The sequence below is a fragment of the Molossus molossus genome, unplaced genomic scaffold (assembly GCF_014108415.1).
Source record: "Molossus molossus isolate mMolMol1 unplaced genomic scaffold, mMolMol1.p scaffold_m16_p_12, whole genome shotgun sequence".
In the NCBI taxonomy this organism is placed as follows: domain Eukaryota; kingdom Metazoa; phylum Chordata; class Mammalia; order Chiroptera; family Molossidae; genus Molossus; species Molossus molossus.
In genome coordinates, this window is record NW_023425347.1 from 63,423,663 (window position 1) to 63,450,943 (window position 27,281).

The following is a 27,281-nucleotide window of genomic DNA, read 5'->3' on the forward strand; positions in this document are numbered from 1 at the left end:
TGACCCCCGCAGCCAATAAAAACAGCGGGTTCCTGGTCCGATCTCCCGCGCGGCTCGCCATTGGTCGCCAGCCGGGTCTCGGCCCACCGAACCTTTGCGACCCGAACCAATCGTGAGGCAACGAGGCGACACCCCCTCCCTAGGAGCCCGCGACAAGTGCTGGCGGTCGCAGGCGGTCGCAGGCGGTCGCTGAGCGGGTGGCGGCGACGGACGAGGCGAGGCGAGCGGCACCCTTCCCCGCGCGGCGCGCCGTCGGCCCGCCATGGAGCCCGCCGTGTCGTTGGCTGTGTGCGCGCTGCTCTTCCTGCTCTGGATCCGCGTGAAGGGGCTGGAGTTCGTGCTCATTCACCAGCGCTGGGTGTTCGTGTGCCTCTTCCTGCTGCCGCTCTCGCTCATCTTCGACATCTACTACTACGTGCGCGCCTGGGTGGTGTTCAAGCTCAGCAGCGCGCCGCGCCTGCATGGGCAGCGCGTGCGGGACATCCAGAAGCAGGTGAGCGCTCCCGCGGGCCTGAGCCGGGCTCCGGGTAGGGCCGTCTGTGTGCAAGTCGGGCACGAGGATGGAGTGTTCGCGGGGCAGGGGGAGCCCAGACGGCACGGAGGACGTGACGTGCCGTTCGAGGGAGATTTGAACTAAAAAAATATGATGGCGGGGGCTTCTCGGGAGGGGAGGGGCGTAAGCAAAGACTTGGAGAGAATAAAACGTTGCTCCGATGTTTATGGAATTCCCACTATGTACAGAGCATGTGCGGATACCACGAGGAATGTAAAGAATCTAAAGAGAGGGGTTTGGTGGGCAGTGAACGGGTAGCTATCACCAGGCCCGAGTGACTTCAGAGGGGAAGGGGGGCTTCTGGGAGGTGGAGCTGGCTAGAGACTGGGAAGTAGGGGAAATGATTCGGGGGAGGTGTGTTGGGTGGAGGTGTGTCCAGTGGAGGGTTGGATGTGAGCGAAGGCGGACTGAAGAAGATTGGAAAGTCAGTTTGGAGCTATGGAGGTTATGGAGGGGCCTTGAGGTTAGCATTTACTCTGTAGCAGCAGGGAGCTTTTGACGTGCTCAGAATAAAGGACTAAAGTGAGGAGGTAGCACTTAGCCAAGGAGAGGAGCCTTGCAGCCTCTGGGCCAGGTGCTCACTCCTGGACAAAACAGTCATCCACTTCCCAGTACCTCTGTACATCCTCCCTGTGTCAGCACCCACAGAGCTTTGCCCTGCTGCTGCTCAGAGCCAAGCTCCTTCTTGCATCCAGAGCTGACATGGGCATCAGGCCTGGGCAGGTTCTTGGTTCCCTCTGCCCCCCCTTATGTTCCTCTGTTACTGGAGTCAGGTTGCAAAGAGCTTCTGTTTCCTGCTACACCCCCCACCCCCACCCCACCTCCACCGATGCCACAGGTGTAGCAGCCTCCATGTTCTTTGTGCACTGGGCTGGGTGCTGCAAGCAAGAGTGCGAAGATGGATGCCCAGAGCATTCCCACAAGGGAGAAGACCGTGGCCCGCGTGGGAGAATGCAGTGTCTGCAAGTGCTTTGCTTGGGCTGCCCTGGGTTTTGCTGGTCACAGTCATGGTTCCAGAGCCCTGCCTACCCTTCCTCCCCAGCTGCACCCTCTTTCATAACTCTTTCCATGCTTTCAGATGCTCCATTGACCTGTTTGTCTCCGCCATCAGAGTGTGTGCGCCTGGAGGGCAGGGACTCTTAGCCAACTCACCTCTGGCCCATGGGACCTGGCCCAGAACAGCCCACTGAGCTCTTGCTTATTTAAACTAAACCAAAGGGCTCACTGTACAGGAAGACAGGGGGCTCAGCCTGCCATTGCCACACCCTGTGCCACGAATGTCCATTATTTCTAATCCTCACAGCAACCCTGGTAGATCATGTACCTGTTCTACAGTGGGGAAAAATTGAAGTTCAAACTGTAATTCAGTGCTCGAGAAGATATAGCTAGTAACTGGGGCTGGAATCCAGGGCAGGTGATTTCAGAGCCTGATTGCTGACATTTTTTCTTTCCCATCCCATTGCATTCTACCCTATAGGTCTGGTTCTGTTGCCTCACACCAGGCATGTAGTAGCTACCGGACTAGTTGCCCTTCTTCTGGGCTCTTCCCACTTCTCTTGGGTCTGTACATAGTCACAACGGCCATTCCCCCACAGCATTGCCACCCTGCCAAAAATCTTGGTTGGCTCCAATTCAATCAGTGTTTCGGGTTTCATGGCTTCCACATTCACTTCATGTCTTGTGGCCCACCCTCCTGCTTGAATGTAGCATCCCCAATCCATTCTCCATAACTCTGAGCCTGTATTACGTCCTGGGACTGCAGAGTCAGGCAGGGGCAAGGCCTGCGTGGCCATGGAGTCCCCTCCTGCCATGCCTTCGTCCCTAATTCACAGGATTCCTTCCTCAATGACTCCTCTCTGCTCCGAAGCCTCTACTTCCTATGGCACCCTGGCCTCTTATGATAGGAAAGTTCTTCCCCATGTTGAGCTGTTTGCCTGATCAACTTCAGTGCAATCTCCTCCCAGACTCTTGGTTGCAAGTGATAGAAACTCAGCTTAGACTGTTGAGCAAAACAAGGGACTTTATTGACCCAGGTCCTGAAAAGTCAAGGAGTAAAACTGACTAGGGAGTGACAGGATCTAGGATACCCCATCTCCATCTTTCCATCCATCTGCCATCTCTGCTCTGCTTTCCTCTGGGTTGACTTCATTCTCAGGGAGGCTGTCTCCCTGTGGAGGCCCCAGCAGTTTCTGGCTTACATCCAACCAGCTCAGCAGCCTCAGTACAGTGAGAGATAAAGAAGAAATGGATGGTCACAGGTTACAGCAACAGATAGCCAGCCCCCTGCCCTTGTCCATCTCAGCAGCAAGGGAGCACTTCCTCCCATGTTCCTAATGACCTGTCATCTCCTGGGCCATTTGTTTTCTGTGTTTTGTGCTCTGGTCACTTACAGTACAGGTTTTGCAAAAGCTTTCCTTCCATTGGCTTGGTGGTCCCTCCCTGCCCCTTTCCTCGAAGTGATACATGAGTTAACACATACAGGTGCTAAGAACAGGGCTTGGCACATAACAAGCCTCTGTACATGTTAGCTGTTACTCTATTGACTGTTAACACAAGCTCATCATGTCCTTCCAGAAGCCTGATTGTGAATCTGGGTTCTGCCTTTCACTGGTTGTATGACCTTGAGCAAGTTATTTTGCCTCAGTTTTCTCATCTGCAAAAGGAGGTCATTCCGATCTCCTCGGGTTGTTGCGAGAATTAAATGAGACAGTGCCTGGCACAGTGTAAGCGCCCAGTAAATGGTTATCATTTCTATGGTTACTACTATTACCATTACAAAACCTTCCCTGACCTTCCCAGTTAGAGCTAACCTTCTCAAAGCACACGGATCCTGTGTTTTAGCTCTTTCTTCACTCTGCTTTGTGGTGTGGCAGCATCCAGTGTTTCTGTCGGCCTCCCTAGACAGGGAGAGCCCAGAGGGGAAGGCCAGTGGGCCTTCCGGTGCCTGGAAGAGGCAAGGGCTCAGTAAATGTTTGCTGACGAGTGAAGGTTTTCTTCCCAGCTCCCTCTCCTGAAAGCAGGGCTTCGAGCTGCTCTGGGGGTCCACGTTGGCCAGCTCAGCCTCTGTCCCGTGGTTGCAGGTACGAGAATGGAAGGAGCAAGGCAGCAAGACCTTCATGTGCACAGGGCGCCCTGGCTGGCTCACCGTCTCGCTCCGGGTTGGGAAGTACAAGAAGACACACAAAAACATTATGATCAACCTGATGGACATTCTGGAGGTGGACACCAAGAAACAGGTGAGAGTGGCATGGTTCCCTGGCTCTGGGAGTGGGTGGCGCACTGCCCTTGGTACAAGTGACTTGCAGGGAGATGATTTCAACCAAGGGTATCCCAGAGTGGACAGGACAGAGAAGACATCACAGAAGGCTCTGCTGACCATTGCCACTCTCCAAAGCCTCATAGCTTTGAAAGAGATTGGTCATAGCCCCACCTGAGAGTTCAGGAGGATTCATTGATTATCTGCAATTCCACAGGAAGACAGAGATGGGGAAATCATGGGCAAAATGAGACACAAAGGAAACCTGTTTTGCCCTTCCTGGTAAGGAAGTGTGCTGGCAAACGGGGCTGTGGAAGTGGCTGGGAGGGTGGGCCCTTTTCCAAGCTTCCTGGGGACCCACTTGTTAATAGCTATAGACATGTGCATACTCTTTGGCCTATCTAGTAATTCTGGTTCTAAAATCTGGCTCAAAAAAACAGAAAATAAAGCTTAAAGACAGCCCAGAGAAAGATTGTTTCACAGTTTCCTTCCTTCCTTCCTTCCTTCCTTCCTTCCTTCCTTCCTTTATTTTTATCACAGCTTTATTTCTAATTGAAGACGACAAAATATCCAAATAGTAACAGTTGTTAGATATGTCTACATGATGGCTGCACATAAAGTACAATTTGATAGTAAACTTTAACATATGTATACACCTGTGACCCCATTACCACACTCAAGATAATGAAGCTACCCATCATCCGTAAAGTTTCTTCTTGCCCCTTGCTAATCCCTTCCGCAGGCCACTCTCTGCCTCTTCCCCCACATCCCTAGGCAAAGAATGACCTGCTTTTTGTCACTATAAATTTGTTTATAGTTAGAGTTTTATATAAACGGAATCATGCATTATGTTTATTATGTCTGGCTTCTTTCACTCAGCATAATTATTTTGAGATTCATCCTTGTTGAAGCATGTATCAGAATTACATTCTGTTTCATTGCTGAGTAGTTTTCCATTGTGTGGATGTATCACAGCCTGTTTATCCTTTCACTTATTGATGGATATTTGGGGGATTTCCAACTTTGGACAATCACAAATTAAGTGGCTAGGAACATTTATGGACATGCTTTGTATGGATGTATGCTTTTCTGTTTCTTGGTTAAACACCCAGGATAGGAATAGCCAGATCATAATGATAGGTGTGGGGTGAACTTTTTAAGAAACTGCCAACTTGGCTTCCAATGTGGTTGTAGTATTTTACATACACATTTACATACACATGTGCATAAATTTCCCCCTTGAGCCGATCCACAAATTTTGACATGTTATCTTTTCATTTTCATTCAATTCAAAATACTTTCTGGTTTCCTTTTTTGATACCTGCTTTGACCCATGGGTTATTTAGAAGTATGTTATTTCGTTTCCAAATATTTGGGAATTTTCCAGAGCTCTGTTACTGATTTTTAATTTAATTCAGTTGTCAGAAAATATACTTTGTATGATCAGAATGTTTTTCAGTTTATTGAGATTTACTTTGTCGCCCAGAATATAGTCTGTTTTTGTAAATGTTTCATGTACTTTTTGTTTTTGTTTCTTTTGAGTTATTTATTTTACATTCAATATTTTGTGTTAGTTTCAGGTGTACAGCATAGTAGTTAGATAATCATATTTTTCATGCACATTCTTTTAAAATGTGCCTTCTGCTCCGGCCAGTTTTGCTCAGTGGTTAGAGAGAGCATCAGCCCACGGATCAAAGAGTCACAGGTTCAATCCCAGTCAAGGGCACACGCCTCGGTTGCGGTTTGGACCGGCCCTGGTCGGGGTTGTGCAAGAGACAACTAGTCGATGTGTCTCTTTCACATCAATGTTTCTCTGTTTCTCTCTCTCTCTCTCCCCGTTCCCTCTCTCCCACTCTGTCTGAAGATAAATGGGGGGGGAGGGGGAGGATATCCTCAGGTGAGATTAAAAAATAATAATGTGTATTCTGCTATTTAGGATGGTGTGTACTATAAATGTCATTTAGGTCAAGGTGATTGATAGTGTTGTTCAAGTATATGTCCTTACAGATTTTCTCTGCATTATTCTGTCAATTATTGAAATCTCTGCCTATGATTGTGGATTTGTTTATATCTCTTGCAGTTCCGTCAGTTTTTGCTTCATGTACTTTGAAGCTCTTATTAGGTATATAAATGTTTAAGAATTTTATGTCCTTTCTTGAAAAAAAAATTGTTTTAATCCTTACCTGAGGGTATGTTTATTGATTTTAGAGAGATAGGAAGGGAGAGAAACATTGATTGGTCACCTCCCATATGTGCCCCAACCAGGGATCAAACCCGCAACCTTTTTGGTGTATGGAACAATGCTCCAACCTACTGAGCCACGTGGCCGGGGCTTTCTGTCCTTTTGATTAATTAATTTAGCCTTTATAATTACAAAATGCCCTGTTTTATTTCTAGTTATATTCTTTGCTCTGACATCTACTTCATCTGGTATTGATAAAGCCATTCTATCTTTTCTTTTGACTTGTGGTAGTATGGTGTATCTTTTCCATCCTTCTACTTTTCACCTGTTTGGGTTTTTAAATATTCAAAATGTATTTCTTGTAGGCAACATTTAGTTGGGTCTTGCTTTTTAATCCAATCTGACCATCTTCTTTTTAATCGAGATGGTAAGACCATTTCCATTTGATGTTGTTATTGGTAAAGTTTGGCTTAACTGTCACCTGGTTCTTTGTTTTCTGTTTTTCCCATTAGTTCTTTCTTCCTATTGTCGTTTTCTTTATTTTTTCTATCTTTTGGATTACTGAATACATTTTTTTGAAGACAGAATAGTGTTTATTAAATATTCTTTGTTGTTGTTGTTGTTTTCAACTAATTTTTTTTCAATTATAGTTTATATTTATTGTTATTTTGTATTAGTTTCAAGTGGATTACCAAATAATTTTTATTCCATTTTAGCTCTTTTGTTGGCTTATTAGCTGTAACTCTTTGTTTTGTTATTTTAGCAGTAGTTTCAGGATTCATAGCATACACTTGACTTATCACAGTCTACCTTTAAACGATATCCTATTTTATGTATAGTATATGAATCTTATTGTAATTATTCACTTCATTTCTCTCCTTCCTACTTCTGTGTCATTGTCGTCAGACTTTTATGTACATTATAAAGCCCACACTACATTATTTTTAAGTCATTTTATCTTTTAAATAAATTTAAATAATAAGAAAAAATCTTATATACTTACCCATATAGTTGCCATTTCTTTATTCCATTGTATGGATTCGTAGTTCTTTTTCTTCTTTTTTCTTTATTGATTATAGAGAGAGAGGAAGGGAGAAGGAGTGAAAGATAGAGACATCCGTGAGAGAGAACATCCATTGGCCGCCTCCTGACTGCCCCCCACTGGGGATCAGGCCGGTAACCTGGGCATGTGCCCTGACCAGGAATTGAACTGGCGACCTCTTGGTGCATGGGTCGATGCTCAACCACTGAGCCACACCTGCTGGGCTGGATTCATTTTTGCATCTGCTTTCATTTTCCTTCTGCCCAAAGGACCTCCTTTAACATTCTTATATGGTGATTTTGCTGGTGGTGACTCTTTGAACTGTTGTATCTCTGAAAACATTTATTTTGCCTTCATTTTTTCTCTAGGTTTTATTGTGGTCAAGTATACTTAACATGATATTTAGTCTTAACCATTTTTAAGTGTACAGTTCAGTGGTATTAAATATGTTCATAAGGTTATGTAGCCATCATCACCATCCATCCCCATAACTCTGTTCATCTGGCAAAACTGAAACTCTATACTCATTAAACAATAACTCTCTATTCTCCCCTCCTCCTAGCCCCTGGCAACTACTGTTCTACTTTCTGTCTCTGTGATTTTAACTATTCTGAGTACCTCATGTAAGTGGAATCATACAATATTTGCCTTTTGGTGACTGGCTTATTTCACTTAGCAGAATGTCCTCAAGGTTCATTTATGTTATAGAATATTGCAGAATTTCAGTCCTTTTTAAGGCTGACTAATATTCCATATGTGTATATACCACATTTTACTTGTCCATTTGTCTATTAATGGACTCTTGGTTGCTTCTACGTTTTAGCCGTTCTAAATAATGGTGTTATGAGCATGGATGTACAAATGTCTCTTCAAGACCCTGCTTTTAATTCTTCGGGCTATATGCCCAGAATTGGAATTGCTGGGTCATATGGTAATTTTATGTTTAAATTTTTGAGGAGATGCCATACTGTTTTCCACAGTAGCTATTCCAGTTTAGATGCCCACCAACGGTGGGCATCAGTTTCTTCACATCTTCACCAACACTTGTTATTTCCTGGTTTTGTGTTTTGTTTTGTTTTGTTTTAAAGTAGCCATCCTAATGGATATATAGTTGCCTTCATTTCTGAAAGATATTTTCACCGGGCCCTGGCCGGTTTGGCTCAGCGGTTAGAGCATCGGCCTGCGGTCCAGAGAGACCCGGGTTCGGTTTCTGCTAAGGGCATGTACCTCGGTTGCAGTTTATCCCTGGCCCTGGTTGGTCGTGCGGGTGGCAGCCACTCAATGTGTCCCTTTCACGTCGATGTTTCTCTCTCTCTCTCTCTCTCCCTCCCACTCTATCTGTACAAAAAATGGAAAAATGTCCTCGGGTGAAGATAAAAAAAAAAAAAAAAAAGATATTTTCACTGGGTATGGAATTCCAGGTTGACTTTAAAGACGCTTCACTGTCGTCTTGCTTGCATTGTTTCCAACAAGAAATCTCTTATCCTTATCTTTGTTCCTCTGCATGACACACATCTATTCCCCCGACTGGCTATTTTTCCAATTTTCTTGTTATCAGTAGTTTTGAGCAGTTTACTTATAATGTGCACTGGTACAGTTTTCTTCATAATTCTTGTGCTTGGGAGTTATTATAATTTTCATCAAATTTGGAAATTTTGGGGTCTTTATTTCTTCAAGTATTTTTCTGTTCGCTACCCTCTCCTCTTTGAGGACCACCTCACACATATATTGGGCCACTTGAAGTTGTTCCACAGCTCAGCTCACTCTGGTAACTATTGATTTTAAATGTTCTTCCTTCAGTGTTCCGTTGTGGATAATTTCTATTGCTGTGATCATTTCTATCACTACCCTTTTCTTCTGCGATGTCTAATTTGCTGTCGATCCCAGCCAGTGCATTTTTCTTCCCAGATATCGTGGTTTTTATATCTAGAAGTTTGATAAGGGTCTCTTTACTATCTTTTTGATGTCTCTGCTTAACTTTTGAACAGAGGCACTATAACAATAATTATTTTAATGCCCATGTTTGCTAATTTTAATATCTGTGTCAAATCTGGGTCCGTTTTATCAAAACAAATTAATTGAATTTTCTCCTCATGGTGGGTTGAATTTGTCTGCCCCTCGGCATGCCTAAACTTTGATTGGATTTTGTGAAGTTTACCTTGGCTGGCTATTTTTGTATTCCTATAAACCTTAAGCTTTGTTCAGGGATATAGCTGAGTTACTGGGAAACAGTTTGATACTGTTGGGTCTTAATTTTTTTCAGGTGGGGCCAGAGAGCATTTAAATCTAGGGATAGGTCTTCCCCTCTGTGAGGCAAGACCATTCTGAGGACTCTACCCAATACCCTGTGAAGCATGAAGTTTCCAGGCTCGTGGGAACAGATACTGTTACCGGTTATCCTTTCTGGTAGCTCTTTCCCCAGCCTCAGCCTCAGGCAATGTGCTGACGTGTACGCTCTGACCTGCACTCAGTTGTATGCTCAGTGAGCACCCTTTGCAGCTCTTCAGTTCTCTCCTAGTTTCCTCTCCAGTACTCTGTCCTGCTGAGTGCAGATCTCGGTAATCGTTTGGGAAGGTTTGAAGGACCCCTTCTGCATGCAGAAGCCCCCATGAGGCCTGGCAGCCTCCTCGTGACTCAGAGTTTCTCTTCTCGTGTCAACAGATTGTCCGTGTGGAGCCCTTGGTGACCATGGGTCAGGTGACCACCCTGTTGACCTCCATTGGCTGGACCCTGCCTGTGTTGCCCGAGCTCGATGACCTCACAGTGGGTAAGGACTCAGACAGTCTTAGGATCAGAACTGAGGCACCTTGGCCCACCTTCCCTCCAGTACAGGAGTCGCCACTATTCCGTCTGTGACAGAAGTCCCCTCACCCCGTTCCAAAGACAGGGCGCTCCCTGCTGACCACTTTATTTCTGAACAGCTCCAATGACCAGATAGCACTTTCCAGTCTCTGGCGCGAATCTGCTCCCCTATGACATATCCATGGCTCCAGTTCTGCCCTGTGGAGCACACAGAATATGTTTAGTCTTTCCTTCTGGAGGACTTACGGTCCCCAAGGTCTTCTCTTATCCGGGGAAAGCACCTTCAGTCCCTTTAACTGTTCCCATGGGACACAGCTGCCTGCCATCCAAAGAATCCCCCTTTTCATTAAGGTCCCTCTGAAAAAGAATGCACACAGGTTTGCAGGTTGGGTCTGGCCAGAGGTGAGGGTATGAGTGCCCTTGTCGGGTCTCTTTTTTGTCCCCTTCCTCTGAGCAAGCCCTCACGCTCCCATCGAAGTCCTTCTCTCGCCTGCTCTCCAGATCCACAGAGGTGGGAAGTCTCCGCCAGCGGACCGCCCACTTTGGCCAGCCCTGTCATATCACCCTTGTGCTCTGAGCTCCCCGGCTCCAGTGAAGTGCCCTGTACCCGATTCTCCCCACCACCACCCTGCACCCCACAGCTCCTCCCGCTAACACGTGTGTCTTTGCAGGGGGCTTGATCATGGGCACGGGCATCGAGTCGTCATCTCACAAGTACGGCCTTTTCCAGCACATCTGCACCGCCTACGAGCTGGTCCTGGCTGATGGCAGCTTTGTGCGCTGCACACCGGTGAGTTCAGAGAGTCAAGATGCCCACCCGCCTGCCCTGGGCGTCTAGGACCCTGGCATTGGGGAGGTGGCGCCTTGGGGGTGCTTCATTTCAAATATAGTTGTTCAGTCTGGGTCTGAATTCATAACAGCAACCAAGATTTATATAGCCCCTTTCTGTGCTCAGACACTGTTGAAATGTTTTACATATATTAAGACTTTTAATCCTTCAATAACTTTATGAGGTAAGTACTATTATTAGCCACATTTTACAGATAGGAAACTAAAGCATAGAGGGTTAGTAAACACACCCGAGGTCACAGCCAGTAAATCCCACCCCGCTGGGATTCAGATCCAGGTTCTCCAGCTCCCAGATCCGTGTCCTCAGCCATTCGGCGCCCTCTGCTCCTCTCTAGGGAAAGTGGGCCTTAGCATCAAAGTGTGGCAGATGGTGTGAGGGTTGACTGAAAGTGGTAAGAGGGGCTGTTTTGAAGAAATAAAAAAACAATTTACTGCCCAAAGTGGGACACAGACATCGAAGGCATTTATCCGGGGGGTAGGACAGGATTGAAGCCTTAGAGAAACTCGGTCTCCCCGAGCGTGCCTCAGGGGCCCTGGATGGGAGGGGCCGTGCGAGCCTTCCGAAGGGATGTTTCAGAGAGCCTCCAGGGCCACTGGACTCTCCCGGCTTGGCGCTCAGGTCTTGGACAAGAGCAACCCCTTTCACACTGGTTTAGCTCATTTCCCTGAACAGGCTGGGCCCGCCTTCTAACCTATTTATTACCAGCAAAAAGAGGAGACAGACACTCATGAGTTACCAACCTTCTCTGAGGCCCAGGTTCCGGTCTGACAGATGTGTTGTCAGGAGGAGAAAGTAGCCTGCAGCAGACACCTGGGCATTGCTGCTGCGATTACGGGTGGCCCAGATGGGCATCCACTGCCCACGTCGACTGTTCTAGAGGCTTCAGCCGGCCTGCTGCAGAGCCCCCTGCTCTAGCTCCTGCCCCACCAGCTACAGTGAGGGCAGCAAAGACCACACAGCTGTCCTCTGGGTAAAGCCCAGACAAAGCTGGACTTTTTCAAAAGGTGCTTTATTAGAATCAAAGAATCAGAGTTAGAATGGCCAGAGAAAAAGTCCCTTGTGTTGCCAAAACAAGAACATGATGATGTTAGAAGCAGATGAGGCTTTACAGGGAGAACACCGGATTGGGGGTTAAGTGATCATCCTGAGCCCCAGCATCAGAGCGCACAGCGGGAGGCTTGGGTGAGCTGTGTCGCCTTTGGCCCCTCATTTTCCTTATCTGTTTGACTGGGAGTGTTCATGCGCTCTCTAGGCTGTGGAGATTCCATACCCGATGGGCTGGAAGGGCTTTGTAAATGTGGGTAATGTCCCAGAAGGGAGGCATTTTAATGTTCCTAGGTGACTGTGACCCTCAGTAAGGATTCAGCTCTGTTTAGTCCCCTGGGCTGGTCATGGCCTTTTCCTGGGGCTGTGCCTGGTGGAGGAGGGAGGCGGCACTCTCCCTGAGCACCGACCAGGGCCATGTGAGCTCAGTGTCACGCTGAAGCCGCAGAGGGGAAGCTGAGGCGCAGAGAGCAGTTTGTGAAGCGCCTGGTGGGTTTGCACAAGGTAGTGACGGGAGTTCAATTCCGGCCTAGGTTCTTTGTGCCCCTGTTGATGACATGCTGTGATGTGGGGCCCAGGGTTCAGGTTCTCAGCATGTGTTGACTCTGTCTCACAGTCAGAAAACTCAGACCTGTTCTACGCTGTGCCCTGGTCGTGTGGGACCCTGGGCTTCCTGGTGGCTGCCGAGATTCGCATCATTCCCGCCAAGAAGTACATCAAGCTGCGGTTTGAGCCAGTGCGCGGCCTAGAGGCAATCTGTAACAAATTCCAGCATGAGTCCCAGCAGCAGGAGAACCACTTTGTGGAGGGGCTGCTCTACTCCCTGGACGAGGCTGTCATCATGACAGGGGTCATGACAGATGAGTTGGAGCCCAGCAAGGTAGGCCAGGGCATCAGCGGTGGGAGGAGGAAGGCTTGGGTGGGCTGGCACTGAGCCTGTTGCCCCACCCTGACCCTGACAGCCACCCCGGTCAAGGCTGCAACCTGGGTCAGCTCACTGGGGTTCGGCAGCAGGATCTAGTCAGAGCTGACTTAGGCAGTGACAAAGCTTCTATTTCCTCTGCCCCTACCGCCTGCCGGGTATCCTTTGATACTCACAGCAACCCCATTTTATAGATGGGGAAACCGAGTTCCAAGAGGTCACATAAACTGCTATAAGAAGACAAAGCCAAATTTTGAGTAATTGATTTGATGCCTCAGAATGGACACTTCTTCAATTTACTGTATGATTTTTAATAACAGTTTTTTATGAGAGTTTTTATGAGTTTTATAATGAGAGACTTGGCAAATGTAGAAAGTAATAGGAAAGAAAAGACTCTACCTATAAACATGACCCAAAGTCAGCTGTTGGCTAACGTGTTTGGTGTATTTATTTTCTCTTTTTTGGTGCATAGATTTTTTTTAAGTTTTTAAACTACATAAATAGTACAACAATATTGAAATATATAAAGAAAAAGCTAACATGCCTTTTCACTCCCAGGCACACAACTGCTTGTAACAGTTTGGTGTGTGTTCTTTAAGGCCTATTTCTGTGTGTGGGGGTGTGTACACACCCTCATTTCATCCCATAGGATCCCATTGTTGCATGTAAATAATTGAACTAATTCACTGCTTACTGATGAGTATTTATATTGCTTAAGATGTTTTGCTCTTAAAAATAAGATTGCAATGAAGATTCTCTTACATCTCTCCTTGGCCTCTTGTATGAGCATTTCTATAGGATCATGTCCAAAAAGCGGAATTCCTGACCCCACAGGTTGAGCACATTAAATATCGATAGCTACGACCAAACAGCCCTTCTCAAAGTTGTACTTCTGTCCACTTCCAGCAGTTTCGTGAGAGTGCCCTTCCCCTCCGTTCTTGCCAACACTGGGTAGTGTTGCTCTTTCATTTTTGCCAATCTGATAGGGTTAAAAATAGCGTCTCGTTTTATTTTGCAGTCCTCGGGTCACTTGTGAGGTTGAACATCTGTTTGCACAGTTTTTTGGTTTGTTTGTCTTCATCTGTGATCACCTGTCCAAATTTGTTTGCCTTGTCTAGTGTGATAAGCACGTCCCCATGTTTTCACATTGCCTTTGAAGTGGTCATAGCGAATGGATACAGAACTCGGCCTTGGGCGAACATCCATCGTTTACTGAACCCCTTCCCCAGAGTTGCAAATTTAAGTTATTTCCAGTTTTTCACTGTTTAAGTTAATGTTAGTGATTAACATCTTTTGTTTGTAATTTAAATACTATTTTAAAGTAGAATTAGTAGATCAAAGGAATAGGCACTCTTAAGATCAATGCCTATATATAACTAAAACATTTTAAAATTGGAAGGGACTCAAAATCATTTGGTATAATTCTCTCTCCATATCAGGAAACGAGGCCCAGAGGGGGAAAGAGACTCCTTTGAGGACACACAGCTAGCACAGGGCAGATATTAATTTGGCTCTCTGGCTCCTACTTGTGTTCCATCCCCTCCATATCAGCTTCTAGAATTTGGCATCATCTGCAAATATCGATTGAGCACCATACCATGTGGGACACTGGTGAGCACTGGAGGGTGGAGGCCCCGGACCGGGACTGGGAGGACTGGACACTGAGCACAAGTGCCCTGGCGCTCCCTGGGCCCTGGCTCTGCCTGACCTGGGCCGAGCCCCATCAACCTGTGTCACCTCGCCACCTGGCAGGGACTCTAGTTCAGAGGTGTCCAGCTTCTCTGAAGCATTCCCTTAGAGGCTGCCAGTGCTGAGGGAGGGGCCAGGGGGAATCACCGCCCCCACTGCACCAGCTCTTCTGTCATCTCTTTGATGTATTAGATGCCACCCAAGCTTACATCTGGGCAGATGGGTTTGTACAGCTTTTAAACACCCTGACCCGTTTTCCCAAGGACAAGACCGAGACTTTACCCAGAGGCCCATCTGGTGTCATTGGCAGAGGGGCTGGGGCCCCAGGCCACACACAGCCTTTGGCAAAGTATCCTGTGAGCAAGCCAGTGGGAACAGGGCTGGGGAGGAGACTGAGAGATGCCATTTGATGTGGACATTTCCTTTGAGGAGCGTTTCTCCCAAACAGTCCTGTGTGAAAGGCTGCTCAGGAATGTGTCCCCATGTGCCAGGCACTGCGATAGGCCCTCTGCAGGCACTGTACCGTGGAAGCCTCACTGTGGCCCTGGGAGGAGGCCACCCACCTCCGTTTTACAGGGGAGCCCCAGAGATCGGAAGTGGCTTGCTATGTAAGTGCCACGGTTGGAACTGGAACTCCCGCGGCTCCTGGCAGCACCAGCTGTGTGCCCTGGGAGAGGTGGACAGTCTGGCTTCTCTGGCACAAGGGTTCCTGATGAGTCAGTCGATGAGCAGCAGGAGCACCTGTCTCCAGGTGCCCACAAGTCTCCATTTCATTACGCAGCTGGAGCCACTGCCAGGTGTGAGGCCAGGCCCACCTGGGTTAGATCAGGTTGCTGTGTGCCTGCTGGGCTCCGGTCTCCTTCACATCAGCAGGCAGAGGCCAGCGCACGGTGTCCTCTCTCCCTGTCCTCTCAGAAACGGAGTTGGACAAATAGGCTCTGTAACTGCAGTTTCCTGGTACATTGTGGCCCCAGGTTTCCTCTGCGGGTGGCCTACCAGCAGAGTGGCCAGCACAAGAGGGCGACACCCAGATAAGCAACCACCCAAAGGGTTGGCCAGCTCCAAGGTGAAGGGAGTTGGCGAGGGGATGTGGGAATGGAAGGCCAGTGGGGACCGGGAACTGAAGACTGTGCCCCCACTGTGGGTGGGCACCGTGTGTGGCACTCTGTACATTACCTCTCAGTCTTCCAGCCACTCCAGGAGGTAGTAACGTCTTCAGTTCGCCTGCACAGAAAATGAGGCTCACAGAGGCTGAGTAAGCTACCCAGGGTCAGCCTAGTGTATTATAAGTGGAAAAATAAATAAATAGATTGGGCAAGAGTATCGCAGGATGGTCCCATTGTTTTAAATCTAGGTGTGTGTACACAGAAAATAAAACCTACTGAATATACATTAGTTTTATTAGGCTACAGTGGTGTCTCTCTTTCCAAGTTACATATTTCTGCAATGTTTAAAGTTTCCATAAGGTATATGTTGCTTTTAGAATCAGGAAAGAAATTAATAGCTTTTTTTGTTTTGTTTTGACAATGCCCACATACCAGAGCCCACCATTCAAGGTTCTCAGCCCTCCAACCTTGGGCTTGTTGTGCAACACGGGGTGAGTCCTTGCCCTGCTTCTTGCCAGCTTTGTAGCCTTGGGCAGCCTGTTCAGCCTTGATGATTCCCAGTCCCGACCGTGAAAGCAGCCCTGCCATGCAAGGCCGTGGAGGGCGACAAGGAACGAACCCGCTAGGTGCCGAGATCACGGCACTCAGCGCGCATTGTGACTCTTCTCCACCAGCTACTCTGGGGCTGGCTCACTTCTTGCCTCTGCGCCTGCCTTCCCCTCCCTGGTGGTCCCCTGGCAACATTCTTCCTCTCCTAATCGATCTGCTTCCTGAGTCCTTGCTGAGCCCACCCACCTAGGTGTGATCTTACCTGCCCCCCAGAGAAGCTGGTCTACCTGGGGCCTAAGCATCTGCAGTGTGTGTGTGTGATTTCCAATAGGCACCAAAAACTCTTCCACAGGGCATATGTGTTTCATACAATTTTACATGTGAAGAAACTGGCTGAGAGAGTGGCCTGCCCAAGGTGGACCCTGTGCTCCGTCGGGGTATGGCCCTGCCTCTCTCCAAAAGCACCAGCCCAGAATTCCTCTCACAGATGAGGAAGCTGGGGTCCAGAGAAGCTAAGTCCTAAAACACACAGAAGTTGAAGTCTTGAACCATTTAGGACTGAAGCACGTAGGTTCACTCTGTGAGCTTCCTCCACTGATGGGGGCTGCCTGCGGCGAGCGCTGCTCAGGGTCGTGGGCTTGGTCTCGCGTGGCGGGGAAAGTGCTGTGGTTAATTAGCACTGTTGGCCTTGGGACCCCGTGAGGAGATGACCTGCGCTCGGGGCTGTGCCACCCCGGCCTAGTGGAAGGGAACGGGGGAGGAATGCACCTGCATGGAGCATTGCGTTGTGATAGATGCTGGTAAACGTCTGCACTTTGATTTTCTCGTTGAGAAGGAGCAGCAGACTAGGTCGGGTCGCTAAGCCCTCTAGACTGTCAGGAACTAGCTGTGGGGCCCTGGGCACACCACTTAACCTCTTCTGCTCGCTCTGCTAGAGAAGAGCCGCTGTGCTTAACCTTGCCAGGCTTCAAGAGTCTCAAAGGCGGTAACAGACACGAAAGAGCTTTGAAAAGGCCAGGAGAGCTGAACAGTAGCCGGGTATCACTGTTACGCCCTGATGGCACTGGTGCTTGTCTGTGGGCTGACACGGTGCCCTCTGTCATTTCAGCTGAATAGCATTGGCAACTACTACAAGCCGTGGTTCTTCAAGCACGTGGAGAACTACCTGAAGACAAACCAAGAGGGCCTGGAATACATCCCCTTGAGGCAGTACTACCACCGGCACACGCGCAGCATCTTCTGGGAGCTCCAGGTGAGGCTCGGATTTCCCAGTCGGCCTGGTCCTCCTGGCCAGCTGGGCAGGGAACCAGGATAGTTAACAATGTGGCCACACTCTCTCCCTTAGGGGAAAAGCGTGGCTTTGTCCTGGGGAATTGGAACACCCTCTTACACAGCAACTCAGTCGCTTCTTTCTGAAGGACTGGGCAGTCTTCACTTAAAGCAGCAGGCTTTCCCCGAGCACCTGGGAATGGGGCCCTCGGGGGGGTACTTTGGGGAACACTGACCTGTTCTGTCGTTGAGGATCTGTAGCCTAGTCCGGCAGACAGACCATAAGGGCCAAAAGAACAGGAAGAGGAAGTGCCTGGTCTAGTCCTGGCTAGGGTTGGAGGTAGCCGTCAAGCTTGGCCTTGACAGGTGAGCAAGAATTTGTTGTTGTGCACGGAGGGATGGGGAGCAGCGACATTTTAAATAAGTGCATCAGGGAAGGCCTCTCAGGAGATGACTTATGAGCAGGGACCTGAACGTAGGGAGGACAAGCCATGCAGAGCTCTGGGAGAGAGTGCTCCAGGCAAAGAGAGTCGGAGCATAGCTCCTCAAACAGGCTGTGCTCCTCAAACAGGCTGTGCGGGTCGTGTTTTCTTTTAGTTGAAGTGAAGTCATATAACATAAAAGTAACCATTTTAAAGTTACGATTTAGTGGCATTTAGTACATTCATGACCTTATGAAACCATCACCTCTGTCTAGTTCCAAAACATTCTATCACCCCAAAAAGAAATCCTGTACCCATTAACCAGTCACTTCCCTTTCTTCCTTTTCCTGGCTTCTCCCACCGTCAGTCTGTTCTGTCCCTCTGGGTTTACCTGTTTTAGATTGTTTCATATAAATGGAATCATACAAAATATAGCCTTTTGTGACTGGCTTTTTTCACTTAGCATGATGTTTTCAAGGTTCATTTATGTTGTAGCATGTATCAGTACTCATTTCTTTTTATTGCTAAATAATCTACTCTACTCCGTGTATGGATAGACCACAATTGGTTTATCCATTATCTATCGTTTATCCATTATCTATCGTAGGACATTTGGATTGTTTCCACCTGTTGGTATTGTAAATAATATACAAGTATTTGTTTGAGTACTTTTTTTTTTTTAATCCTCACCCAAGGATAGAGAGAAGGAGGGAGGGAGAGAGAGAGAAACATCCATGTGAGAGGGACACATCCACTAGTTGCCTCCCGCATGGGCCCAACCAGGGCCAGGGATGAACCACAACAACCAAGGTACATGCCCTTGACCGGAATCAAACCCGTGACTCTTTGGTCCACGGGCCGATGCTCTCTAACTGCTGAGCCAAACCAGCCAGGGCTGAGTACTAGTTTTCAGTGCTTTGGGGTATATGCCTATGGGTGGAATTGCTGAGTCATGTGGTAACTTTGTATCTAACTTACTGAGGAACTGTCAGACTTTTCCACGGCGGCTGAGCCATTTCACACTGCCAGCAGCAGAGTTCACTTTCTCTACATTCTCACCAACACTTGTAATCTTGTGGGTGTCGATTATAGCCATCCTAGTGGGTATGAAGTGGAATCTTATTGTGATTTTGATTTGCATTTTCCTAATAACTAGTGATATCTCACATTCTTGTTGGCCATTTGCATATTTTTTGAAGTGTCTGTTCAGTTCCCTTTGCCCATTTTAAATTTGTTGTTGAGTTGTAAGAGTGCTGAATACTAGACACTTACTGTATCAGATATATGTCTTATAAATATTTTCTCCCATTCTATAGGTTGACTTTTCACTTTCTTGATAATATCTTTTGATGCACAAAAGTTTTTACTTTTGATGAAGTCCAGTTTATCTATTTTTTGTTATATGTGCTTAGTGTCATATCTAAGAATCCATTGCTAAATCCAAGGTCATGAAGATTTATTCCTGTGTTTTCTTCTAAGAGCTTATGGTTTCAGCTCTTAGATTTATGTTGTTGATTTAAGTTTTCTACATGGTGGAAGGTATATAGTTATCCAGTTGTCACAGCGGGTTCCATGTTTTTAAAAAACAGCAAGAAAGCCCCCGAGCTAGAACCGAGGTGGAAAACAAGGTCACTCAGCAGCCAGAGTCTAGATCATGTGTGTCCTCGTAAGCCAAGGAAACTGGTGGAGGGCTTTGCACAGAAAAGTGATACGACCTGATTGTTGTTTTAAAAGAATAATGTTGACAGCTACATGGAGAATAGATGGGGGTGACAGAGTAGAAGAAAGATTTCTGCTGTCCCGGGGGGTGGCAGTGGAGGAGGGGAAACGTCAGATTAGGAGAGTCTGTGAAGGTGGGACCAACCCACCTTCCAGACAGATTGGCTGTGGCTGTGATTTCAAGGTTAGGGCCCAAGCAAGTGGGAGCCGGGAGGTGCCCCTGACTGCCGTGGGCAGCGTGGGGGGAAGATCTGGGAAGGGAGATCGGAAGATTGGTGTGGGGCACGTCAGTCTGAGATCCTTTCAGACATCTAAGTAAGACAGCGAGTGGGCGCTGGCTCCATGCCAGGGCTCCAGAGCAGAGGTGAGGGTGCCCCAGTCAGCGTGGGCATGCCCAGCATTCCCGGGCATCACTGCATTCCCGTCACACCCGAGCGGCCTGGCTGGTCCGATCCCTGCCGCTCACCCAGCTCGGTCAGTCAGCAGTATTTGGGGTCAGGGCTAGCTAGCTGCACCTTTTCAGAGCCCAGTCTAAAAAGCAGGAAAAAGGTGCCCTCGAAGATATTTAGTTACAGTTTTTTTCCTTTCTTCCGTAGTCTGTCTCTTATAAATATTTGCTATTTGATGTTATTTTAAGAAACGAAAACTTAAACATTCAAATTTTATTTCTCTTCTTGATAACATTCATGTTCCACCAACACCCCACCTTGGCAGCTGGTGAGTAAGGAAGGACTGAAAAGAGACGGGACTCGGCCAGCCCTGCCCTCCCTTCCCTTTGACGTCCTCCTTCCGGCGGGGTGAGTGACTGGCTAGCGCAGAAAGTAAGGAAGGGTCATAGGTCCTTGGTTGTTCGTGTTTCTTAGAGTGCCACTGTCACAGGGCCTGCCTCTGGGGCTCGGGACCCTGGGCCCAGCAGAGCAGAGGCCAGGAGCGGGCGTGACCCAGGCCAACGCCAAGGGCAGCTGGAGAGATGAGGCCAAGGAGGGAAGAGGCTGCGACGAGGTCCCCTGAAATAACTGACCTTAGTGCAGTGAAGCCAGGGACATGGGACCTGAAGTCACTTCAAGTAGGACAGCTAATGGGGTGGACAGAGGCAGGAAAGGAGGAGGGCAGGGCATGGTGTTTAAACTTGAACTTTGGAAAAGGAGTAGTCCCGGCTGGTAACTGTCGGCTAATGCTGGACTGTTTTTAGGGGGAAACTAAATGGCTTTTGAACATGAGAAGGGTGTTGCAGTCTCAGTCGGAATAAAGGCAGGCGAAACCAGGCTACAGAAGTCTCATTTTCTGCCTGCCTGAATGAGAGACACGGAAGCCCGATAACACGCGTGCTGGCCAGGGTACGGGAACCGCGGTCTCCTCCGATGTCCGCGCTCTTAAAATAGCACCCATTAAAATTGCATACACTGTCTGAAGCAGATTTTCCACTTCTAGGAATTTATCTTACAGATAAACGTGTGTAAGTGGGCAAAGACACATGCATAAAGGACGTTCATTGGAATCGTCAGGAAATGATCTAAATGCCCATCAGTGCAGAACTGATTAAATAAATTAAGCCACATTCATACAATAGGGCAGAGGTCAGCAGACTTTCTCTGTAAAGGGCTAGGTTTAGGCCTTATGGACCATGAGGTCTCTCTAAGAACAACTCTACCCTTACAACCTGAGAGCAGCCATAAGACAGTATGTAAATAAACGGGCATGGATATGTTCCAATAAAACTTTATTTAAAAAACCAGAGGATGGGCCATATTTGTCCTAGGAGCCTCTTAGGAGATGCTGTAAACCAGTGGACTCATTACGGAACCTGAGCCAGACCTTGCCCACTCCAGAGAGCTGTCCCTGGATGCGTGACCTTAGAAAAATGGCTGAAGGCCCTGGCCAGATAGCTCAGTTGGTTAGAGTATCATCCCTATATACCAAAGTTATGGGTCAATCCCTGGTCAGGGTACATACAAGAAGCAACCAATGAATGCATAAATAAGTGGAACAACAAATTGATGTTTCTCTCTCTGTCTTCCTCTCTGTCTCTAACATCAATAAATTAAAAGGGGGGGTGGGTTGCTTAAGCTCTCTGAGTATCCCTCTTCTCATTCAAACACTGTGGATGTCTGCTCTGTGCCAGCCACTCTGACCCCTACAACTAGAACAGCAAAATAACCACCTTATTTTGCTCCAGGCACTGTGCTGAGAGCCTAGCCTTCAGTCTGTCACTGTTCTCAGAAGTCCCGATTTACAGATGAAGAAATTGAGTTCAGAGAAGTCACGTAACTAGCCCACGCTCATCATAGCTGGCAAATGCCAGAGCTGAGAATCAAACCTTACTCCAGCTGGGTGAACCCTGGGTACCGCTCTGCCACTCCAAATAGGAGGGGTGGACCCTGTCATACATGTCGAACACTAAATGAGGACCTGGCCCCTGGCACACAGACACTCAGTCCTTGTTGGTTCCTTCTCTCCATCTTCAAACTCTGTCTTTCAGGACATCATCCCCTTTGGCAACAACCCCATCTTCCGCTACCTCTTTGGCTGGATGGTGCCCCCCAAGATCTCCCTCCTGAAGCTGACACAGGGCGAGACCCTGCGCAAGCTGTACGAGCAGCACCACGTGGTGCAGGACATGCTGGTGCCCATGAAGTGCCTGATGCAGGCCCTGCACACCTTCCACAACGACATCCACGTGAGCCGGGGCCAGGGCCACCCATGGAGAACTGTGCCGCTGACTTTGGGCATTCCGACGACCCTCTGGGCCTCAGTTTCCCCAGCTACAAACTGGACCTGCTCAGCCATGGCCGTGATGGGGGAGAAGTCATAGGGCCCAGTGCTGAGCACTTTCGTGAACTGCTCAGAGTGTGCCGTCCAGTGTGGTGGAGCTGGGTGGGGCTGGGTGCTCTCAGCCGGGGCTGGGCTATGGAAGTGAAACTGAGCAGCCAGAGAAGGGGCCCCTGGAGAGTGTTGCAAAGCCTCCCTTTGGGTAAGGGTGGTGTGGGCCAGCTATGAGCCTGTCACCTGTTGGAGAGAAAGCACCAACACCCTCCTCCCTGGTCTACCTAGGTCTACCCCATCTGGCTGTGCCCATTCATCCTGCCCAGCCAGCCTGGCCTGGTGCACCCCAAGGGAGACGAGACCGAGCTCTATGTGGACATTGGAGCTTACGGGGAGCCGCGCGTGAAGCACTTTGAAGCCAGGTCCTGCATGAGGCAGCTGGAGAAGTTCGTCCGAAGTGTGCATGGGTGAGTGGCTCAGCACGTGGCACAGCCCTGTCGGCCGCCAGCCCCGGGGGACTGCTGCAGGGGTGCAGGGCAGGGCCACGGGGGCCAGCTCTGGAGCAGGACCAGCTGGTCACTTCAGGACTCTCTTACTGTGGCAGCCTGTACTTGGAAGTGCCTGATGAAAGGTAAGGAGGTGTGAGTGCCAGGCTCCGGTTCCTCTCCTCTGCACCCCCTCCTCCCGTGAGCACACCTGCATCGCCCCAGCTGCTTGAGCTAGAAAACCAGGAATTGCCCGCCCCTGGCCCCAGGGCAGATGATGGGGTGGTTTTCCGGATGTTCAGGGGCTGCAGCTCCAGGTTGGAAGACCAGAGCTAAGGGGGGAGGATTCATGACTGTGAAAGTACACAGAGGCCTGGATCAGAGCAGTGCTCAGAAAACAGCCTGGAGAAACTGGTGACCTGCACGGCACGGGCAGGTCTCAGAATAACATGCTGGTTGAAAGAAGGCAGGAAAATGGAGTACTGATGTTTCCATTTATATCAAATTCCAGAATCCACAACAGAAAGCTGATCGCCTAGGATGGCGGAGGGCGATGACCCCTTGTGAGGGTGTTCACTGTGGTCATTCTCTCTATTGAGCTGATGGTTTCTAGTTTGTAAACATATGTCAAATTAGTAAGCTGCACACTTTCAATGTGCGCAGTTTATGGAACATCAGTGAAGAAATGAAAAGAGAGTAGTCAGCAGCCCCATCAGGGAGGCAGTGTGTGAGGCACTGAGCCCAGGGAGAAGCCAGCAGTCTGAGTTCTACTCCGGCCTCTTCCTCCACTGCCAAGCCACTTAATACCCTGAGCCTCGACTGCCCATCTGCAAAATGGGGATAAGAGTTCCCTTGCCACCTTCCACTCCTAGGTCATTAGGGGATAAACGAGAAATCCTCCAGAATCACTTCCTGTCTGCAAAGCATACTACACGTGAGGGTGGTAGGGTTGGAGTTCTCTCTCATCCCCTTCCCCTCCGTCCCACTGACATCGCCTCCCATCCTCACCCCCATCTCTGCTCTGCAGGTTCCAGATGCTGTATGCTGACTGCTATATGAACCGCGAGGAGTTCTGGGAGATGTTTGATGGCTCCCTGTACCACAAGCTGCGGGAGCAGCTCAGTTGCCAGGATGCCTTCCCCGAGGTGTATGACAAGATCTGCAAGGCCGCCCGGCACTGAGCCAGAGGCCGGCCACAGAGACAGACGTGTGGTGGGCCCTGTCCTCAGGGCCAGGAGTCATATTCCCTTCACTCTAAGCCTGGCTGCTCTCCCAGACCCACACTTTCAAAAACAAGCCCCTCCAGAAGTCCCACGCAGACAACCCCGACGGACTGCTCTCAGCTTCCACGGGCCTCCCGAGTGGAGCGGGAAGGACATGGGATTTGGAGTCAGGTGAACCTGCGTCTGGTTCCCAGTGCAGCCACTGGCTCTGGGTGAACCACTCAGCCCCTCGGAGCCTGGCTCTTCATCTGCCGCAGGGCAGCAGTGTCTGCCTACAGGCTGTGCTGGCTGTTCTTGCTTCCCGCTCTGTGTCACATCCAAGTGCTTTGGGTTTGGTGGTTGAGTCCAGAAGGCTCTGTGTTAGGTCACCTGTGCCCAGACTTGGCTGGCATGTACTGCTGTTGTTCAGTCAGCCAGAATTGCTCCTCAGGGGGACAGGGAAGGTTCCTCTCCATCCCTGGAGTCTCAGGGGGACAACAGATGGGTGGGCAGGCCCGAGAGGTGCTGTGCCAAAGCCAGGTCCAATCCCAAAGTTCTCTCTGCCATCCTTGGTGATGTCCTGCCCCTCCCTCCTTCGCACTCAGGCTTCCTCCCCGCCCCCAGCTATCACCAAGTCTACTCCTAGAGGACCATGTCCCTGGGAAGACATTTTAGGGCTGACTCCTGTCCTCAGCCTGGGACCTGCCTAGGTGGAATGAGTGGTTTCTGCTCTGAGTTGGACCTAGAGGTCTGGGCTCATTTGCTTTCCAACCCTTATGCGTCTTGACCCCAAAACCCCCTTAGTTGTTAGGGTGTGTCCACGCTGCTCTGCGGTGTCGGGGGTGGGGTGGGCCACACCAGCAGGAAAGTGGAGCCTGCCATTGTTAGGTTCCATGAGGATTCCCACCGTGGGGCTGAAAGAATAGAACATTCGTTTGATTTCCCCAACCACTCATCTTTTTTTCTTTCTCCCACACCCCAGCTGTAGTTAATTTTAGTGCCTTACAAAGTTTAAGCTCAGAGAAAAGTTAGCTCCATTTCTGTTGCAGAGGGAAGGGACCATCCTTCCCCACTTACTAAAGCTTGGTTTTTTATGCAGCTCCATCTTAAGAACTAAAGACCCAGAGTCTGGGAAGGAATTGCGTCCTGTAAGGGAAGCCAGGCAGTGACATTCTGAGAGAGGGTGTGCACTACCAGGAGTCAGCTGTGGGCAAGTCATTTGTTCCTCTGAACTACAGTTTATCCTCATCCACCACATCAGTGCAGACAAGACTTCCCTGGGGGCCATTCTGTTATAGAAGTGCGTGGCTGTCTTACACCCTGTGGTTGCAAACCCCATGGAAAGTCAGGAAAAACAAACGATCAAGTGGACACTTGGGGGTGGTCAGTCACTTAAGGTCCTTCCTTCATCTCATGTTCTGAAAGGCTTGCAGGAAGTGTCCGTCTTGTCACTGCAGGTTGCCAGAGTCCTCACAGAGTCTCGGTTTGACTGACAGTTGCTCACCCACCCCACCCAGGCCTCAGCATGCTGCAGAGTATCTTAGCATGGTCCTGTGAGTGCGGGTGCATTCATGGCACTCAAGGCAAAGGGACCTCCTTACCCTTGGGCCCCTGGAGGGGCCGTAGGAAAACTATCAGAAACTCATTCTCTAGTGTGTATGCAAAGCACATGAATTCTGGCATTAGCTCTCATGGTGGGCCCACGTGCTTCCGCTCTGGGTTAAACCAATGATCCTACTTGCTGTAGAGGAATGGCTAACCCGGGCAGATAACCCAACAGATAGGCTCCATCCTGTCACCCCTGTGGCCTCTATCCCTAAGCCACTGGGAGTGTGGCCAGAGATGCCAGCAGCCTCTGTTGTCCTTAGTCCTATGAACCAAAATCCTGTCCCCGCAGACCTCACCTGGAACCTGGGGCTTGGCAAGGAAGGTCTTGGGATTGCACCAGCCTCAGGTTAATGTTTTTCTCCAGTAACGTCTTGCCTGGAAAGGGCAGTCTTCCAGCATGGTGAGCAGCCAGCTTTTTCTTGTAGCCAGTCCCTTCACTGTCCAGCCGGGTGTGGTTTCCAGTGGAGTTAACTTCGCATCTGGGGCAATGTGGAAAGTAACAGAATAGGCCTCTCCCTCCAGAGCCGCAAGTTGCGTGGCTGCATGAAAGTTTTCTGTAAAATCCATTATAGCCCGTTTCTTTGGCTGGAAGGATGCATAGTTTAGTTGGGTGTTACTAAAAGGGAAAGGAGGGGTGGGGATGGGATGTGTGTTTTTCCCCCCTTGGTCACAGGGCCCCAGCAGAAAGGCATGAGTCTCCCCTGGCAGGCTGTCAACCACAGGCGTCGTGCCTGCTGTCCAGAATATTTTGTGTCCCCGTGGCTGTGTGGCCCCCGCTTCTGTAAAAATAAAAGTGTAACCTGGAAAGTAGCTTTTGTTGTTTCTTGCTCTAGGGACCACACTGTGGGGGTCAGACCTGGCTCAAGTGCAGGCTCCGCAGCTCTCAAGGTCGGTTTCCCTCTGAACCCGCGCACGCGTGAACGAGGACTGGAAGACACCGTGGGGGAGGGACAGCTTCTTCAGGGCAGTGGGCTCATGGGTGGTTTTCTGTTCCATTTCTGAATTTCTATCACTGCCACAATGTGAATGGCCTTCCTGGGTTCTCCCATCTGCAAGGTGGAGAACAGACTGCAGGGCAAGGGTGGGAGCGGGAGGACAGAGGAGCGTCCAGTGTGGCTCAGATCAGGGTCACCTGGGGAGGGCAGTGGTTTTTTTTAAAACTTATCTTTATTGTTCAATGTATTACAGATGTACCTCATTTTTCCCCCATTGACCCCATCCTCCCCACTCCCACCCCCTCCTGCCTTTCCCCACACTACCGTCTGTGTCCATTGGTTGTGCATATATGCATATAAGTCCTTTGGTTTATCTCTTCCCACCCCACCTCCCACCTTCTTTTTGAGGTTTGTCTGTCTAAACCAATTTGTACTTCTTAATTCCTTCACCTTTTTTCACCCATTCCTTCAACCCCCTCCCATCTGGCAAATAACAAAATGTTCTCTGTATATGAGAACATATTGTTCTGCTTGTTCATTTTGTTTGTAGATTCAGTTGTCAATAGATATGTATTTATTGCCATTTTATTGTTCATATTTTTTATCTTTTTCTTCATATAATATTGGTTTGGTGGAGATGAACTCCTTTAGCTGTTTCCTGCCTGGGAAACTCTTTATACGTCCATCGATTCTAAATGATAGCTTTGCAGGATAGAGTAATCTTGGTTGTAGGTTCTTTCTTTTCATCACTCTGAATATTTCTTGCCATTCCCTTCTGGCCTGCAAAGTTTCTTTTGAGAAGTCAGCGGATAGTCTTATGGGAGCTCCCTTGTAGGTAACTAACTGCTTTTCTCTTGCTGCTTTTAAGATTCTCTCTTTGGCC

General features: G+C 48.9%; 1 protein-coding gene across 1 annotated transcript; it reads left to right on the forward strand.

Moving 5' to 3' along the window:
* Positions 1-236: 236 nt before the first annotated feature.
* On the forward strand, positions 237-26,261 carry DHCR24 (24-dehydrocholesterol reductase). Its single transcript, XM_036257116.1, has 9 exons — positions 237-493; positions 3,634-3,789; positions 9,695-9,800; positions 10,507-10,625; positions 12,346-12,609; positions 17,104-17,247; positions 21,885-22,082; positions 22,457-22,635; positions 23,681-26,261. The coding sequence occupies exons 1-9, from the start codon at positions 263-265 to the stop codon at positions 23,832-23,834; spliced, it is 1,551 nt and encodes a 516-aa protein (XP_036113009.1). The 5' UTR covers positions 237-262; the 3' UTR covers positions 23,835-26,261.
* Positions 26,262-27,281: the final 1,020 nt, after the last annotated feature.